At 38.8% G+C, this 20,742-nt stretch overlaps 1 protein-coding gene across 1 annotated transcript; it reads left to right on the top strand.

The window, feature by feature from the left end:
• Positions 1-5,038: 5,038 nt before the first annotated feature.
• On the top strand, positions 5,039-19,973 carry sim2 (SIM bHLH transcription factor 2). Its single transcript, XM_042092523.1, has 11 exons — positions 5,039-6,163; positions 8,384-8,466; positions 8,632-8,721; positions 11,919-12,027; positions 12,446-12,531; positions 13,755-13,954; positions 14,059-14,165; positions 14,927-15,074; positions 16,199-16,361; positions 16,774-17,158; positions 18,503-19,973. The coding sequence occupies exons 1-11, from the start codon at positions 5,989-5,991 to the stop codon at positions 19,195-19,197; spliced, it is 2,241 nt and encodes a 746-aa protein (XP_041948457.1). The 5' UTR covers positions 5,039-5,988; the 3' UTR covers positions 19,198-19,973.
• The last annotated feature ends 769 nt before the right edge of the window (positions 19,974-20,742 follow it).

Genomic DNA, 20,742 nt, shown 5'->3' with positions numbered 1-20,742 from the left:
ATGATGGCAGCTTTCAAAACAATGATATAGGACTGTTAATTCCACCTGCAGGACATAATCTTCATGTTTCTCCAATTACTTCCAAGATTAATTTAATAGATGCTCCTTTGAGGTAACACTTTATGTCTGATTTTGCTTTTCATGTTTGATGAAAGATGAGTTAAAGAAAGATGAAAGAGAGAGAGTTCTTAAAAGATGGAGGCCTGCATATGTATTCCATTGTATAACATTGGAGACAAGTGGGCATTAGTTTAGTATTTGTATCTGTATTATGTAAATACTTTGCCTACATATTTATTGTCTTTATTTTAATATTAACAAGTGATTCATAATTCAGATTTTTTTGTTTTGTTTTGTTTTATTAGGCTGCTATCTTTTTACATGAAAGATATGGCATGGAAAGGTCCTGCAAAATTTAGGAAAACTCCACACATTTTCAAAGGAGCATTCATTCAACCCGGCATGCAAACACAACTGCACGGTGAATCCAGTCGGGTATTAGCCATCTGATGCTAATGAAAAGGATTTTGGTCAGACTTGCGGGTGCCGCTAGATTAGAACTCTGCAGTTACAGTAGTAACTTCTCACACTTACACTCATGCCTATAAGACTGATCAAAGCTTTTCAGATGTTAAAATAAGACAGCTCTTACCCTCGACCCCTGCATACCAAGCCCAGACGATCTGATGTAGGCCTATGCTTGTGGTCCTCTAGTTAGTAGTGGCCTAACGACACTTCTGCATTGAGCAGAATTCACGAAACAGTCAAAGTAAAAACAAAACAGCAGAAAATATCACAAAAATATATCATGGAAGTCTTACCTTGCAGTATTTCTTTCCATGACAAAAGGACTCTTGGTCTTGTCACAAGTGATGACTTTTATACATAGATGTGATGCAGGGTGTAATGTTCTCATCAGCAGCAATTCAAACCACTAAAACAGGCTTATTTTGAACAGATGTTGGTCATCTGTTGCAACTCAAGAAATTATTACTTTTGAGCAGCTGATGGGGCACTAATTTAGGGATATTAAATGTGTATGGGACACAGAATGTCAGTAATTGTTGTGTATACAATATTTCTTTAACTTTCTATTTGAGGAAACAAACACCTTTCACTCTTAATTATAATGACCACCCTAAGAGGTGGTTGATTTGCCAACCAGCCAAGCCAAGACCAATTATAAATTTGTATGAGTTGGCTGTACACAAAATATTTATTAAAGGATGTCATTCAAAGGATATGCTCAGCAAATGTCTTTTTGAGTTCCTATATGAGAAACAACGTGAAAGGACATTGGTTGGACCAGCTGTTTTTAGAATCAAATGTGCTCAAGCACATCGGTTATGTTTCATTATTTTTCTTGGCAGAGATGCATAACATGTTACCTTTAGAATGTCATCTTTAGCTGCTCTGGTCAATAGTAATAATGAACTTACTCGCCAAACACCCTACAAACCAGCCCTGTTTGACTAAATCTTCTACGTACATAATTCACAGTGTCTGACAGGAGTATTGAATCAGATCACATCTGAATAACATTTAAAAGTTCAAACTTTAAAATATTCTGCCTTCCTGGTGGTCAAATAAAATGTGCTACTTGGTAAAAACCACCAACCTACCAAAGTAAACATTCAAGTGTCAGTATTTCTGGAGTACTTAGGACTGAGGGGTACCTGTGCTCTAATTTATGAATAGCTGTACAGGCATGATTGTTTGATTTGCTTTTATATTTCTTGTTTTTAATTTAACCCTTCACATGATTGATTTTAATCAGCGTTTAAAAAAAGATTGCATTCTACATTGTCTGGGATACTCTCTATTACTCCACCTTCTGAAATATGCTTTTCGCACCCACCACAGAATAGCATGTAATTATTCTAATTTAGCCATATGGTTTGGGTGCATGTGTGCCTTTATTGCAAGATAAGCATAACAGGAAATAAAGTGTTGATGGGAGGAGACTGATCTCCAGATGGTAATTTGGGCATTAAACCCAGTCATGTATCATTAATCATCTGTCCACTGACGTCTCGTATATTTTCCTTTTTCACAAAAATTGTGCAGAGTTGTTGGAGAAGTTTGGATTTAACAAGTCATATGGAGGTGTTTAAAATTGCTGCTTGTAGACAGTGTTCATCCACATTTCAGGATATTTTGTTGGACAAAACTTGACAGGTATTCATGTGTTTTATGAAATATTTCCTTTTTGTTTCAACTCTAAATTAATTTGTTCATTTTGCTGAGTAATTTGATTCATCTATTCAAATGTACAATAAATAATATGAAGGTTCACTCTAGCTACAATCATACATGGATGTTTCATTTGAACATGAAAGTAATACCACATATAAGTGGTCAGTGCTGAGGACAGAGGGGAGACAGAGTAAGGAGAGACAGTAACCCTTCAGCATAGCCAGTGTGTTAGTCATGTGGACAATGTCGCTATATGAAGCATTATGAGCGTTATTCATTTATTATTTTTGAATTCTCTTTGAAAATGACATTATTATACAATAGTCAGGTCTGGTAACACAATTTTTAAATTTCTGATTGGACAGCAGACATTCCGTGAGCAGTGAAATTCTGGCACCATCCCCACTCAGACTCCTCTCAGCTCACCATCGCGCCACGTTTGAGATCCACTTTAACTGTTGAATTGCGCCGTGTCCACATTTAAAGCAAGAGAGCAGGATGGCCGACAATGAATTTATAACAAATCCACTTCATAGGCTCCAATGCCCTGTGTGTGTTGTGTATCATGGGACAATGCATATTCAATACTTCACTATACACAGACATTGTTATGGTAATCGCGGCTCAAATATTGACCTAAAGTTTTTACAACCAGGCGGTTGTTCAGTTCATTAAAAAGAAGCATACTTTTTTTAAAATATGGTCTTTAAGCCCATGGTATATTATTTCTGATATATAAAGGAAGAACACTTTATCAACATGAGAAATGGCTATATTTGGTTTTGAACTTTGAACTTTTAAAAAAAGCAATTATTTGTGAGAATAATCATTGATACCTATATATCATGGTATAAATAAATAGTTTTCCGAAGCACTGAGCCCTCTATTTACACAAGTAATGGAAATGGGGTTAGTGTCAATCAGTTAATGTTCTGATAATTTAAAACGACATTGTCTATTTCACGGCAAGTTCTATGTCCATATTTGCAGCTGTACAAAAAGTGTTCTTATGAAAATACCTTCCAATTCAGTGGGGAGCATTTCATCTAAATAAGAGGCAATAGGATTACCTTAATCAAAATCAAAATGGGTTTGGATGAAGGTAAGTGACTTGTTGATGTGAAAGGCATCCTTTGTACCTCTCCCTGATGCTGCAGTTTAAGCCCCTTTCACATATACGATGATTCATATGCCAACCATCACTTGTCACCTCAAAAGTTTCAATTATTATAACTTTGTTGCGTAGATATTTTACCTTTAATTGCTGAATCACATTAACATGACATAGTCTCCTGTTGCTAGTTGCCGTATAATAACCAAATAACCAAACAAAGGTACAGAAAAACAGTGCGCGCACACACACACACAAACACACACACACACACACACACACTCAGTTTGCATTCATGAACACAAACAATTGGACACAAAATGTGATGCTCCACGTCACCATTTACACATCTGCTGTTTTTACAGTCATATAGCCTATATATATACATTTTACTGTTACCTGTGGATTGCTCAAAAAAGCCGGGTAAAGAGGTGATTACCAGAAATCGTAGGTACAGTTTTATAAAGTACAGTACAGATGGATGAAATGGGTAGGTGGCAGTGGTGTAGTCTAGTTAGCTGTAGTGGATATACTGTGATGTAGTAGTTAGTGGATATACTGTGATGTAGTAGTTAGCTGTAGTGGGTATACTGTGGTCAACCCCAAATATTAATATGTATCCTTGTCTATTTTGGGTATACTGAGATGGTGATGCTTTTTAAGTGTGTATACTACATAGTCCTGCGTATCACACAGACTACACCACTGGTAGCATAAATAAAATCATGTATCATACCATAAATCATGTATCTGTTTTCATACCCTTTAGCTTCAGTGAAATAACGAGCATCAACTATCAAATTTCTGGCGTTTTCATTTTGTGTCATTGTCATGCCAAATGATCAGTTTCAGCTCCAGAGAAATGGGTAAAAACAGTGTGTGATTTACACACACCTGAGCTGGAAATTCTGAAACCCTTCAATAAAAGGTGAGTGCTTTCACTCGCAAATATTCTCAGTCATAAAGGCTACTCAATCAGAACTTAACACTGTAAAACAAATGAACATTGGCTACTGGTGTCAGTGAAAATGTTACTGACTCTTCAATATGAATGCAGACACAGAGTGAGACCAGTAGGCCTGATTATTGGCATGAGCCTCAGTCTGTAAATCTGATTGGATGAGTTAAGTGCTTTGTGCTCAGTAATATTATCCAATGCTTGTATTATTGTCAAGATAGCCTTTAAATTCTGAATCTGACCAAGCCTGATCACATTTAGGAAAATGAAACTGAATTGTGGCTAAAAATGCTTAATCTTAAAAGGCAAGTATAGACTTTACAGCAAAATGAATAAAGGCAATCCTAGGTGGGTGGCCATCTCCCAACGCCCAATCAAATCCCATCGCCCAATCAAAGAGTGACAGAACGATTGTAAATGAAAGAAAGTTGTGAAGAAAGGTATGGTAGTCATGCTATACCCTAACAGAATCTTAGTAGACCTTCCTGTGATGTATAGGTCGGTTTACCTCGCCTTGTCAGTACAGCAACCCTGTGACGTAGAGATTGTGCTTCAAGTGAGACACCGCCTCCTCTCTTGCCTTCAGTTCTGCGTAAAATATGGTTAGGTTACTTGCGGCTGCTGAGCTACCTTGTCATATTTTGGGATTATCGACCCTTAACAATGTTTTTTTTTTCTGGAGGATCTACCACGACGTGGATTGACTGCAAGCAGGAAACACATTACTTCGTGATTTTTCTTACTTCCCCTGTTGGAATATAGATCTTTTCTCATTGAAATGAAGAAGTGGAAAACAGAAATACGCATTTTTACTTGAAGTAAGGTTGACGAATCTACATGAGGACACGTATATGTCTTTATTCTTGAAATCCCCAGCCCACCACTTCTTCAAGGGTTTGTAATCACTGGTCGCTCATGTAAAGTAGCCAGAAATGAATCCAAAAAACTAGGTAGCCTAACTTATATATTATAGCTGTCTAAAATACATGACAACTAACACATCAGAATTAGCGTACTTACTGTTTCGCGGATGTCTACTGTAGTGTATTTTCTAATATCAAAGAGTAAAATAATCTCTTTGCAGGGTTGTCTACAAACCGATGTATTATTTGTATAGGTAGATGATTTACAAGTGCAATTCCGTTTTAGTATGACTCTAAAAATGCTTAATACTTTTGTAGTTTTGCATATTTGCATATTTGACAAACAGCCTAGCTAATGCCGCGTCGAATCCGTTTCGGGGATCGAGAAAGTGCGGGCTATTCCAACACAACTTTTGGTTGTCTGCCTCCAGAAAGGTTTTCTCATAACAGGTCATATACATATGTTAATGTTAACATGGATACTGACTTGTTTATTAACTGCTGTCACCTAAGAAATATAGGCCTACACCGATTTCAAAAATTAGGTCACTAATAACTGGATATAGCCCATCCTACTTAGGTTACAATTAAATAATTCAAGTTGTTTGTAAATAAGTATTCCAAATATCGTATCTATGTGCATCCACTAGGCCTATTTGTACATTAAAATAAGAATAGAAGCGTATCTAGCTCGAAGCAAACATATTTAGCATATTCAGGCTATAGATACTCTTTAATGGAGGGGATGTAGGGATATAGCCTAGGCCTAATCATAAATGTAAAGCCTATATATTGGGCATTTAAAGTGACTGGATAAGGCAATTTGTTATGCAAGTAGTACACTATTGGATCAATCAGAGATGAAGGAAAAGTCCAAGAATGCAGCGAAGACCAGACGGGAAAAAGAAAATGGAGAATTTTATGAACTGGCGAAGTTATTGCCGCTGCCCTCTGCCATCACATCGCAACTGGACAAAGCCTCAATCATTCGACTGACGACAAGTTACCTCAAAATGAGAGCTGTGTTCCCAGATGGTGAGTATATTTTTGTAATGCTAGCACAAGTGATAATGAAATGTTTAGTCATGTAATTAGCCTACCTTTTCGTTTAGAGGTGTGTGGCTTGCCAGACCATTAATTAGATGTCATTGCAATATTCACTAATGTTGACAAATCTTTCTCCTTGTTATCAGTTTAACCTGGTTATTGACATTTTTTTAATGATATTTCCTCATGTCAAATTTTTCTCCAGTCAACGAAATAAGAAGCTGACTTTCCATTTAAAAATCAACCTCAAAATTGTTTTTTTCTGTGCTCAAACATTACATTGCGCACAGAAAAAGTGGGAAGCCAGGGTAGCCTACAAATGAAACCTAACATGTGTGACAAGCACAGACATGTGTGGTAGTCCCTGTAGCTCACAATGTAATTCAAATAATCTTATGAAAATGATATTGAATTAGCTGAAATGCTCACATAGGCCTATATAACAACATATTTTGCTTATACCTCATCTTGAAAGAAATGTAGGCTACTCAATATTTCTGTCCACTTATGCCTGCGTACACAGTAGCATAGTCTTGTCAAAACGCTCTGTCCCATGCAGCATCATCAGCGTACGGTCTCTGATGAGAAAATAGCGAAGTGGAATCGGGCCGGGGGACGAAAAATGGCATCTTTAGATTAATATCAGAGAAACCTGATTCAGTTTTCTTTTTTAATCGTGAGACTTAAATCTCACAGAAAACAAAGTTTTCTTGACTGGCAAAAAAGCGTAAAGAAATTTGGATAGGGTGCATCAAAGCATTCACTTGATTTTATTATTTTATGACGGAAACATACTTTCAAGTGCCACTTTCCCATTAATGTTAAGTGTATATATTATTATTATTATTATTATTATTATTATTATTATTATTATTTATTATTATTATTATTGTTTAATCCATGTCTGTCCATGTCTCTCATGCACACCTAAGAAACTAAATATTTTGTACTGAAACCTCAATGCTTTAAAATAGCTCAGTCATTTAAACATTACTTCTGGGATATTCTGGGGAAAAAAATATTTAAGTTACCGTGTGTAAGTTTTCTTTTTTGTTTACCAGAGAAGTAAAAGTATCTTTGGCTAAATATAGAGCCAAACAGGTTTGAATACGCTAAATGGCTGATGCAAACGCACACAAGCAATCGGTCTATATTTAATTTTGTCCAATGTCCATTTAATTTTGATCAGTAGGCCTATAGCCTCAAAATAATCAGCAAATTATAAAAACAATGTAGCCTAGATAAGTAGGCCTATTCATTATTACCATGACAAAAAAATGAGATGCGCACCAAGTCGCGGGGATGCTGTGGTGCCATCCTCGGAACACTGCTGGTGTCACGTGGAAGGTAATTTTAGTTATTGTCTAGATAGTCGATTAGGATAGGTCTCATTGTTATCCAGGAAAACCAAGGAGCTTTAAACAGTCTTCCCTCCCATAATATGCGGTGCAAATTTCATATTTGAACCCACGAGTCACTGCAGATATATTAAAATGGCCAATACTATGAATTAAGAACTGACCTTACCAAATTAATTGCTGCCAATGCATTGCAGCTCTTTAAAAAATAATTATATAAGAAGTCATTATATATTTAAATGCTTGGACATTATAATGCAATTAAGGAAGTGAGTTTTGGGAAAGTAATATTCCATTACTGAACATAGCAAGTAGGCTACGGTTTACAAATATGCTTACAATGTCTATCAATGAAGATCATATAAAGGTACAAATCAATTTGATGGGTAAATAATAATTATGATATATTTAACTGTAAAAATATCTGTTACCTGCATAAGTAATGAAGTGAAAATGTGCCGAACTTTCCTCCTTGTCCCAGAGATACAGCTTTGCAAAGAGAAGTAGGTGCTGTTGCTGGTAACTTTTGACAAATTAGCAGAAATATTACTACTAAAATTGGTTGCACTGTGTTAGTGATTGAATGTGCAGTTAGATCAATTAAATACATCTCTCTGAATAATCTACTTCTTTGATGATGACAAACATTTCAACAGACAAGTTTGCAACAGACCAGTTTCTTATTTCGAGTGTACATCAAGCTCTGAATTTAATTTGCTAATTTTGCGATGAGACCATTTATTAAGTATCATGTGCATCCATGTCCTATAGTGAAATTCAGATTTGCCCAGAAAGAAATTATGTGAATTTGTACAAGAGTGACTTCTTATGTTTTATGTTTCATTCCAAGGTCTAGGAGATGCCTGGGGACAACCTACTCGAATCAGTCCACTGGACAACATGGCAAAAGAGTTGGGCTCACACCTTCTGCAGGTCATTATGTCAAGAAATCACCATATGTTTATGTAATGTTTGTAAAAAGATACAAAAATAAAGTACTGTGTGGTTTTAACTTTTTTTTTTTTTAATTGAAACATTTTTTTAACCAATTGTTCACCATTGGAGCTCTACAAATGTATTCCTTTTCTACATTTTCAGACACTTGATGGCTTTGTCTTTGTTGTGGCATCCGATGGGAAAATAATGTACATCTCTGAGACTGCCTCAGTTCATCTAGGATTGTCACAGGTTTGTCTGCTTTGTTCTCTTCCCTCTTAACTGCTGCACATAAGATCAACATTACATTACATTACATTACATTTGGCTGACGCTTTTTTAACCAAAGCGACTAACAACATGGTAAACAGTAAGTTTTAGAACAATTCTCACAATTTTAGGACAGTTTAAAAAAAAAAAGTCATGGTAAAATCAGCAGGTTATGAATATGGCTCCATCTTGACTTGAATTGACGGTTAAAACATTATCTGTTGTGTCCGGTTCACAGAGATAATCTAGGTCAGTCTTGGAGCAATTTGATAACATCATTCAAACATTTGTTTGGAGATGAAGTCCCACAAAGGTTTCCATTTAGCCAATATAGATAAGTTAATATTATCTGCCAGTCTCAGGGGGTCTTTCTGAAGTTGCCTGCCTTGTGCTGAGGGTATTATTTGCACAGTTTGTAGCAAAGGAGACCAACCAATAAGACTGAGCTGTTGTTTGCCTCTACATCTAAAATAAATTGGCTAAGATTGTTTAAACTATTCAGATGTTAGCTCAGATTAGGTACTTCGTATGATTTGTGTGGATGTCTGAGACACATTGCTGTAAGCTCTTAAACGATTATGTGTAGAGATTATTCTACAGCATATATGTTAGTTAGTTATGTTATTAGTTAGTTGTAAACAACATATTATTTGTGCTCTGTTGGTGCCACATTCCAGGGCATTGTAAGAGGTCAGGTGCACAGGTTTCCTTGTGTGGCCATGAGATGACTCCAAATAGAAGCAATGTGATAGATATCTGAGGAAGAACCTCTTACCCTTACCTCTTCACTGGTCTTTGGTGTGCTTGCCAACTGTATTCCGTGGCTTCCCATAAAATGTGCATATCTTTGCTTCTGTCTTACAATGACTTCCCTAGTTTTGTCTTCAAAATTCATTGTTAGCCTAAACTCAACATAAAAGTGCTCACCTTCAGAGTACAACACCATGCCTGCTCCTAAAGATGTTAGCCGTTTCCACTCCATTCCATTTGCCAACAGTCTTGTTTTGGCCTCCACAAGAAAATATACAATTGATTTTGTGAAGTGGCAAAGGTTTGGTTTTTCTTTCAAACAAACATACCAATCTTCCTGTAATCAACAATGCTCTTGTAGTCCTGACCCTGCTTCTCCTCCCTTTACCTGTCTAGTGATCACCCTATTAGTTATTGAACAGCTTCAGTGGACTCCACATCTTCCCTGTTTGGAGCAGTGTTATTAATTGCTGGATTGTTACGCTGTGTGGAGGGTTTGCCTTCATACATTTGAGTTTCTCCATGGAGCTGACTATCATAATTTTAAAGTTCACAGTAAAACCCCTAGCTACTTCTTATTCCCTGCCTGATTCCAGGATTCTCAAAATTCTCCACCTCCCATTAACAGTCAGAGGCCCCCTTAAATGTGGCAACAGCCCAAGCTGCTCCACCACATCTTTAATGCAATCCATATAAGCTCTGATGGGAGGTGGCTGTGTTTCACTTAGAGGCTCTTATGATCACCTCCATTACAGTGGTGAAAGCTGAGAATGAAATAGTGTACAGAAGTTGGCGTAATAATACAGTGTTGAAATTCAATTAATGCGTTCAAGCATGATACCAATATCCAAATGGTGCCGGCATGTGGCTTTAGATAATGTTGCAATCTAATCAAGGAGTAGCTGAACGTCTTCCACAACAGATTGTGACCACCAAACAAAGAGAAACACAAGGTCCAATAATACAATCAAGTGGTCTCTGTTCCAAGCCCCATGAAAAAGTCCAGAACCCCTGCTATCTTCCCAGAAATATCACATCATTTATTTGCCTGGAAACAGACGAGGCTCTGCTCACCACTAAAGATCCTCCCTTCTGAAGACCGATAGGTCAGCACTGCCCCATAGTAGTGTTTTTCTCTTTTGGAATGAAAATACATTCAGGACAGGACCACTTTTCTTTTCTGTGATACAGTCAGTATGAGACTCCATAGACACCCCAGGTCCACCCTTATAGCCCTAATACGGACACCATAATGACAAGGTGCAGGAGCAGCCTGTGCAGAATGCACACTTTCTTGCACCTCTCCCCTAGCCAGTCTATCTGAGAGCCTGTCCAATGGGAGGAATGTCTAGAGGTAACACACGTTCCATGTGCCAGGGACTGGCTATACCTCTTGAAGATATTCCAGGTCCATTTCTTTCAAACGTGCTGTTTTCTCCTGACTGAACAGAGTCTTGACCCATTTGTAGAATATCAGTCCAGCAGCTTGTTCCTTCTTTCCCCTTTTCTTTAGAGGAGCTGTAACTGCTGGTCAGCCCTTGGTTTCTGCCCACTGTGCTAAAATAGAAAATGCTGAGCACACAAGGGAAATATATAATTGGATCTATATTGTATGCTCTTGGTAACAGGAGACAACACACAGACACATCCTAACACCAATAAAAAAAAAGATGCAACATAGCTCATTTGCATTTTGGCAAATTACATTGTTGGTGTAACTGTGGACGGAACACCTGTTTCTTTGTGCCTAAAGCTGAGAACATGTCTGTGTGTGTGTGTGTGTGTTTGGCTGTGAACTCCCATATTGGTGGAATAATGTGGAATAGTCTGATATACAGTACTAATTATAGTATTTGATTAATCTCTGAATGCAACAAGTAGCAATGAACTTTATGGTGTTTTCCTTCTACTATGTAAAGCAACCTTGGGTTTAAGAAAGGCGCTATATAAAATAAACTTATTATTATTAAGTATAAGTATGGTGTGTCTGATGAGGCCTGCGCAGACACTTTGCATTCCTCACAAGCAGAATCAGTTCTTGCAGTCACTATTCTCTACAACTACAAAGCTCAGATTAAGTCTTGGGAGTGCATCTGTGAAGAACCCATTTATCCTTGAAGTGTTGATCAGTAGCCTCCTCTGTGTCTAATCTGACCAACAGATTGGAGTAGTAAAATAGATCAAAGTTTCGCATGTACTTTGTTTATGTTTTCACATGCAAATGTTTGTGCAAATTCATTTATAGCACCAGCTAGTTACTAGCTCACACTATATCAGTGAATGGGACACCAATCAAACTTTCCTGGACCCATGTTGGATGAATCCACACATAGGCTTTGCCTAAATAATTTATATCCTTGCACTGATACACATAAAATCAAACAAACGTGAACATAACAAGCTCAGAATAGAAGTGTTTGTGTCCACAGGTGGAGCTGACAGGAAATAGTATTTTTGAGTATATCCACCCCTCAGACCATGATGAAATGACAGCAGTGTTGAGTGCACACCAGCCTCTCACTCCTCACTTCCTGCAAGGTACACAACAGCAAACAAAACAAGCTCCAAAATGAATGCTACAATATGAACACTTCCTGACTGTAATAAAGCATGGTATTGCTTATTGTTTGATTGTGCTGGTATTTACAAATGTACTAATAAAAGTAATGCACTAAATAGTAAAGACACCCTTTTTGTAACATGTGATGCATTATCATAAACAAAATATAAAGTTTAAAAACATAACTAATGCAGAAGTTTATGGTTTATTCATGTTAATTGAGTCATTTCACTGAAGAAAGCAATGTAAAACTGTATCCTTTACTTTATCACTTTATCCCTATAACTCAAAACAGGAAGAAGTATATCTTCATACTCCACTGTTTTTACACCATAACTAATTGCAATCTCCCCCTGCAGACACAATTTAAAACAAATGTACTTCTCTATGCTGCAGAGTATGAGATGGAGCGTTCCTTTTTCCTGAGAATGAAGTGTGTTCTGGCAAAGCGCAACGCTGGACTAACATGTGGCGGTTACAAGGTATGCAGAAACACCCTGGCATTATGAATTCTTCACTGCATACAGAGTTGTATGTATGCATAAACACTCTGCCATTGGGAATTTATCACTGCATAGAGAATTGCATACTGTATGATTTCATTATAATTTGCTTGAGTAGAGCTGCTTTTAGGGTTATTGCCTTTAATGTTTAACTGTAATGAAGAAACACCAAGATAAACAATTTTTTTAGTGGGACATGCAGATTCAGGGTATGGCACGTGTAGCCTTCCATTTTTGTGTCTGTCTGAATCGGTCTGAATTTTGCATTGCAAATGGTTGGATGAAAAGCAGGAGCAAGCAAAACTTACTGTACATACCACATCGCCAGGGATAATTTGAATCAGAATTAGACACTATTGTGCTTTTCATGTATGCTGAGCTCCACACTTAGTGAATTTAAATCAGTTGTAACCACTGTCAAATGTGGACCCTGTAGTCTAGGCTAAATGTTGAATATGCTTTCATACAACCGTGTCACCATCACATGAGTGACGCTAGGATATTATTTTGATATATTATTTACAAAGCAAAATGATTGATATATATATATATATATATATATATATATATATATATATATATATATATATATATATATATTCTCCGTTATGCCTCTGACATTTTTCCCTCACGGAACAGCTGGGCTTCACAGCACTCAATAAAATCTTTCCTTCAGCCGTCACACATAAATCATTCTACCGATTGCTTTGGAGATTTGTTTGAAATTTACACGGGTAATAAACAAGCCATTTATGTTAAGTAGAGAATAAATCATCCCCCTGCGCAGGGGCACCATTGCATGTCCGGGGGCACTGCGTAAGTAAACAGGAAGTGAGAAAGATAAATAGTGCGGAGTAGGTCCCCATTAGCACGTCAGCATGTGTCTGTGTCCGTGGGCCGCGAGCAGCCGTTAAACTAGCACAGAACTAGCACAGAGCTTCCACTCACAGTCCCCATCAGAGAAGCCCAGCATGCTCTGCAATCTCTGGCTCACCTAAAGGGAGCAATTCACTTATTCCCAATAGGTTACAACTATCTGCTCACAAATGTTTTGTTTATACTTTTATTATTTTTTATTGCCATTATTTTTTTAAAGTTTGGTAGTCCTGGTTCTATTGAGAGAATATTTATATGATTCAGAACAAACTGATGAGGGTGACAATGGATTGTATTCATGCTTTCCCCCTTACTCTGTTGACTAGGTGATCCATTGTAGCGGTTATCTGAAGATCCGGCAATATGTGATGGACATGACTATCTATGACTCCTGTTATCAGATCATAGGTCTGGTGGCAGTTGGCCATTCACTGCCTCCAAGTGGAATCACTGAGATAAAGCTGCACAGCAACATGTTCATGTTTCGTGCTAGCCTAGATCTAAAGCTCATCTTTCTTGATAGCAGGTAAGTGCATAGATTCACACATTCATTCACAAAACAGTGCTCTATACAGACAAACAAAACAAAGAGCCTTTTGCAAAATTACTCCAGTTATTTTTGTTTTGCAGGGTTGCTGAATTAACAGGTTATGAGCCTCAGGATCTGATTGAGAAAACCTTATATCACCATGTCCACGGGTGTGACGTGTTCCATCTTCGATATGCTCACCACCTGTGTGAGTGCACCCAGTATGCAAATGTTTTGGAAATGTGCTCATGAACATTGCCTGGTTCACACCAGATCAAAATTTCAATTGAGATTGAGAGTGGGTCTGGGAAGTTTTCATTGACTTTCGACTTCCAAGGGTGAAATTAGCAGTGAAATTAAAATTAAATTGTTCCATTATACTTCTACCTAATAGTTTCAGAAGTGCAGTAAACACATCTTTCTTGTAAACAATTTTAAATGCAGTTGGTTACTCAATTCCAAAGAAAACAGACATATTTATCCCTGTGTGCAATAATTTTCATATGAAGAGTTTGGTTCCAAAACGCTATATCTCAGGTAATATCAATAAAATTGCAGTTATGTTGTTTTGATTGAGTAAAGATAAATCAAATAACAATAACCCAATTATAGTTCCATAAAATTACTTGCTGAACAGCATTTCAAAAAGATATTTATGAAAATTCAATAAAATGGAGGATATAGCGTTTTGGAGCCAAACTCTTCAAATGTAAATAAAGGCAATTATACTAGAAATCAACTGTCAATATTAAAATCCACTGAAAACAGGGTTTCAATGAGTTAGAGCTGGCATCTACAATAAGTGCTGTTCCATCCAATTCTTCTTAATGTGTTTGTGTCATTTGAAACTCTATTCTAATCATTAGCATGCTTGCCCTCAACGTAAGCATGTATCATTTCTTGGTCAAGCAACCATTCATGAAATCACACTAGATACTTATGAATAAGATTTACTATTCTCCTTTATAGTGTTGGTGAAAGGACAAGTTACCACCAAATACTACAGGATGCTCTCCAAACATGGCGGATGGGTATGGGTTCAGAGCTACGCCACTATTGTCCACAACAGCCGGTCGTCACGGCCCCACTGCATTGTCAGTGTCAACTATGTGCTAACGTGAGTGTGGTATTAAAGGAGAATTCCGGTGTGATATTGACCTAAAGTGTATCGAAACATGATACCGAGTGTGAACGTATGTCTCATAGCCCATCTCGGCTTGTCCCCTGCACTCCAAAATCTGGCGCTAGTTAGCCGATGCTACCAACATCTTCTTCAATAGTGGTGCTTCGGCATCGGGCTAGCCATGCAAATAAATCACTGTTTTACACCCATTTACGAGGCTCAATGTATCTCCACACTTCATTGGTAGACTTCCTAGGGCCCTGACATTTAAAACGAGACATTGAGAACTTTGAAAAAGCACTGGTAGTTTACTTACAAGACGATTTATACAGACAGTATCTTCACGAAGTTTAGCGTTTGCAGCCATCTTGAATTTAGTCACGATAAGTCGAGCAACGAGTAAGAATGAACAGCTATGATAAGGGATCAGATTCCAAAAATAATTCAGTGGAAATGCATGGATTCCAGTTGCTGCTACTGGAAGAAACTGGAATCCATGCATTTCCACTGAATTATTTTTGGAATCTGATCCCTTATCATACCTGTTCATTCTTACTCGTTGCTCGACTTATCGTGACTAAATTCAAGATGGCTGCAAACGTTAAACTTCGTGAAGATACTGTCTGTATAAATCGTCTTGTAAGTAAACTACCAGTGCTTTTTCAAAGTTCTCAATGTCTCGTTTTAAATGTCAGGGCCCTAGGAAGTCTACCAATGAAGTGTGGAGATACATTGAGCCTCGTAAATGGGTGTAAAACAGTGATTTATTTGCATGGCTAGCCCGATGCCGAAGCACCACTACTGAAAAAGTTGTTGGTAGCATCGGCTAACTAGCGCCAGATTTTGGAGTGCAGGGGACAAGTCGAGATGGGCTATGAGACATACGTTCACACTCGGTATCATGTTTCAATACACTTTAGGTCAATATCACACCGGAATTCTCCTTTAACACAGGTGCACAGTCCATCTGTCTTCATCTTACTCTTTCTGAAGTAGTAGCTTTTTGGTTGGTTATTCTATAATAAGCCAGCTTTAGCAGGGCCTTCAACGGTATGTTTCACCTGCTTTCTAACACTGCTGTCGTGATGGGGGTTTTGTGTGTATGTGGGCCTTCACAGGGAGATTGAATATAAAGACCTGCTGCTCTCCCAGGACCAAACCAGGGCCATCAAACCAGTGCTAACCTACAAGAGCACGTCCACATCACAGGACTCCCGGAAACAGCTCAAAACCAAAGCAGTCAAGATCAAAGCCAAGCTGAAGATGTCTCCTTACCCTCAGGTTGGATTCCCTCTCTGCTCCCCTCCTCTGATCTTGTTAAAGTTGTACCAAGAGTTAAAGGGAATTTTTTCACATAGATCTTTGTTTCTCGAGGTCACCAAGTACTGTCGGTACGAAAACGAAAAGCTAAAGCAGCCAGGCAGCTACAGCGTTACACTCTTGGGGCATGTTCATGAGCCCCCATGTTCATGCCCCCAGAGTGTAATGCTGTAGCTACCTGGTTGCTTTAGCTGCTGGCTGCAGCAACTCGAGCTAGTGTACAGTACGCAGTGACCGCGAGAAACGGAGATCTATGTGAAAAATCACCGGAATTCCCCTTCAACAAATCAGCAACATTTTTTTTTTTATGGACAACAACTAATTTTTGACATTCAATCAGTGACATTGTGGTTGATGGTTTGTGTCCTTTTAGCCAAGTCCCTCTTTCCATTCTGACAAGCTGGAGTGCTCCTCTCAGGCTGGAAGCTGGAAAGAGAGTCCCCCATGCAGCCTCATATCCTGCCAGGAGCAGGCCTCGGTGCCTGAGGCTGCAGAGGTGCTCTGCACTCCTGCCTATGGACTTCCACTGCCTTACCCCTATGGGCACTTTTCCTCAGACAGCCCCGCATTCGCGGTCAGGAAGCTGCGGCCAGCCCAGAACTCCACAGGCCAGGCCACCCGCCAGTTACTGAGCTCCCTGCAGACCCGGCCCGATGGCCACTGGAACTGCACCAACCCTTGTTCATCGCACTCCACGAAAAGCCACCACAACCACACCTTGAGTCCCTCCCCAGGGCCCTGCAACAGCCCATATGCAGGTATGCAGATTTTGCAAACACTTGCATACCTGCTCTGAGAGTGACGAAGTAGAAGTAATGGTATGTCATCCTATAAAGATGGCTATAGATCCAACTCATGTGGCAGAATTTGTGGACTAATTGACAATTTTCTTCATTTATCATAGCCATCATATAATAGGCTAATTGAACAATGTAGTATGTGCTGCTTAATTTTTGAGACACTATAACTTGGATTACTGAACAGAGCACTTACTATTTGCCACAGGTAATAGTAACTGTGTTGCTCGTTTGATGAATGGTCTTGATTGACAATATTCCAATTGTTAAAGACCCACTTTTGTTCCTGTTCTGTTCCTCAAAATGCACATTTTGAAATTTCATGAAGAACCCTTAATAGCCGTAAAATGTTGTGGATATACTGCAACTCATTTAATAATTATAGGACTTATATGGCCCCGCCTGTGACACCACAGTCCCATTTCCAACTCGTGGGATTTTGTTGCATTGTCTTGTTTTACTCAACAGCAGACCGCAGAAAAGCTTTACCTTTAAGCCTGGCTATGAGGTGCATATTGTGTGTGGTGGAAAGGAGGAGGAAATTCAACCCGTGGGGCACTATAACTCAACACTGCTCTACTTTAACTGATTTATACTGATCTCTTCCTGGGATGACTTCACTTACATTCTCACCATCATTACACACTCAAAGCCCTCCAGACACAGTGCATTTATATTAGACATGCCTTTGGCAGACCAGAACTCAAATAAAAATAACAGTATCCTTTGACAGTTACAAAAGACATCATTGGAGCAAGGGTCTCTTTCAGGAAAGAAATAGCTCTTCAGAGTGGTGAGCATCAAAAATGAGCTGTTGTATGAAGCACCATGAAAATAGTTAGCCCCAAATACAGAGGCAGCTTCAGCTGCAGCGTGGAAAACAGACATCTTCTTTGCTGAATGAAGAACAGTCCCTTTGCAAGTGATTGAACTGCCAGTGATTTTGTGCCAAATGGAATCTGAAAGTCAATTCACACACACACACACACACACACACACACACACACACACACACTCACACACTCACACACACACACACTTTAAGTCAGTATTTAAGTCAGTAACTTCAAGTTAGTATGTATCACAAAATTATTTGTATTAAATTATAGAATGTATTAATTATTTTTCATTAGCGATCATTATCTCTCATCTATATAGGGGTTTCAAGTCCTCCAAAAATTATCAGAGTTGTGTGCTGTGGGTAGCTGTTCCTCTGTATCTGGTGCATCACTCAGCACATACTTTCCCTGATGTCACCAGTTACAATTCAGTTGTTTTAATGTACCATATCATTTTCAACTGCAGGGCCAACAGCAAGCAGAAGATACATCAGTGAACCAATTCATGAGGGCTTTTCCAGCTGTTCAACTTCCAGACCTAACAGTGGGTTCAAGGAGGAGCCGTATGAAAACCCCCCTCAGCATGTCACGAAAGAAGACAGCAAGATGTTGTTCAGTCGAGACCCCAAAGACTCTCTCGACTCGGCCGAGAAGGGTAATCCGTGCAACATGTTCGGTGGCCCCGCATTTGCCAAGGCCAGCTGTGAACAGGCTGCTCGACCCCTTCACAGCCTGGGCCAGCACTTACCTATGCAGGTTATGCTAGAGCAGCGGAGGAGGCTGTGCATGATGGAGTCCTCCTACACACACCGGTCAGACCACCCCGGCTCAGACCATATGGACAGCAGTGGGGACCGTGGGACCCCAAAGCTTGTGGAGCAGTGTGGCGCTGAGGATAAGAGGATGTTCATGGGAGTGGGCCTCGGGGGCCATACCCCCTATGTGTCTTTGAACCTCCACCATGTTCTAGCCAAGCATAGCTCCTTCCAAGGACCAGCATACACACTGGGCCATTTAACGGACAATTACAGCTACAGAGGGGAAGAGATCAACCCATACCTCTACAAAAGCCAAAGCCCAGCGTCCAGCTCTTCACCCGAGAGCCACAGGGAGATCCCCCATTACATTGGCACATCTGTCATCATCACCAATGAGAGGTAACAGGCCAAAGGGTCAAAGGGCAGACCACAGGACACTGAGTGAGAGAGAAAGAGAAAGAGAGAAAAGTGAGAGAGAGAGAGAGAGAGAACCCTCATTGCTTTCAGCAGACTGACACCTTACACACATATGAGATTCCTGCAAGGGGCGGCATGCGATTTCAGGTTTATTGAATATATATTTTTGCATACTTTTGAGCTGGCATAATGTAATGCGTTGGCAGATTGTAGCCAAAATTTGCATATTACAAATTTACAGTCCATTCAAGAACGAGCTGTATCTTAGAAAGAAAACCTGTAATGATTTATATTGCTTTTGTTTTTTACCATAAATTTGCATGTTTTTAACACAGCTATAACACAATTTCCTAAATTCAGTTGACACTGCAAGCTTTAAATGTGATGTTCTGGTTGTTTAAACACCCCAACATAGTAAAAAGTAAATCTACAAAAGAGGTTTAAACAGTGAAATTAGGAAAGGCACTGAAATAATTACTACTATGTGGTGAATTGTGCAAACAAGGACACCGGTCCACACAATTGTCACTCATCAGGACGAAAAGGCCCATCACCAGAAGGCATATAGAGGCTCTCTTGTCGTCTAACAACCAGCTTTCTCAATGCTTAACATTAACAAGACTTCAGTTGGCCATTTAATTATGATTTTTCTTAATGCAGTAGAGTCATGTGTGTATTTATTCTTGTGAAACACATAGCGATTTGCTTATTTATAATGCAAAACAATTGTCTCATGTATAAATAAAAGCATTCATTTTCTCTGTGAAGAACTTGAAATGACAGAGAGTAGTTTGCTTTCAAGTGGAATAAATATGTTAAATGGCTTTTAGGTTTATGTCATTTTCTCTCCATGTACATATTGCTGGCTATTTTCCTATGCAAAATCAAACTGGCTCATTGTCTGGTAATTCTAATAGTTAAGGGAATAGCTGAGTTAAGTGAAAAGATACGATCTGAAGATGCATTTGTGTAATGTTAGCTGATAAAAAAAAAGATTTATTTGTAGTACAGTACAGAACAGTAAAGTCATGTCAGACAATAGCCCAGCTGTGTCTACATAAACAAAGATTTGAAGCTGAATTTAGATCATGTTAGGGCCTATGGTCTACATGAAATACACCATCAGTGTGAGCACACCTGTGAGCCCCCCCCTCACACACACACATCCATCCCCTTGGTATCCACCATAGACTTAAATCCTTGAGGTTTTAAGCTATGCCAGCACCAAACTTCACAGAGAAAGCATTATAAAGAGTAAGCAGTGCTTTATTTTTGTTTACGAAAAACGATAAGGCCTCCCATTTTCTAGAAGAAAAAAAATCTGGAGAAAAATTATTCTGAAGGTGAGCCAAAGGACTCCTGTGTGCCGTCCTGCCAGTCTCCTGGGAGGCCAGATAGAGATGTGGTATTATGCAGCCAATATTAAAAAGGATAGATTCCTTTGACCCCTGACACCTTCCACAGAAATTGTTTAATAGGATATTGAGAGGGCACCATTTATGGATCCAAGGTAAGCTATTTGCCTAATAAA

The sequence above is a fragment of the Alosa sapidissima genome, chromosome 5 (assembly GCF_018492685.1).
Source record: "Alosa sapidissima isolate fAloSap1 chromosome 5, fAloSap1.pri, whole genome shotgun sequence".
Lineage (NCBI taxonomy): Eukaryota > Metazoa > Chordata > Actinopteri > Clupeiformes > Clupeidae > Alosa > Alosa sapidissima.
The sequence above is the reverse complement of the archived record's forward strand: the minus strand, read 5'-3'. Positions and strand labels throughout refer to the sequence as shown.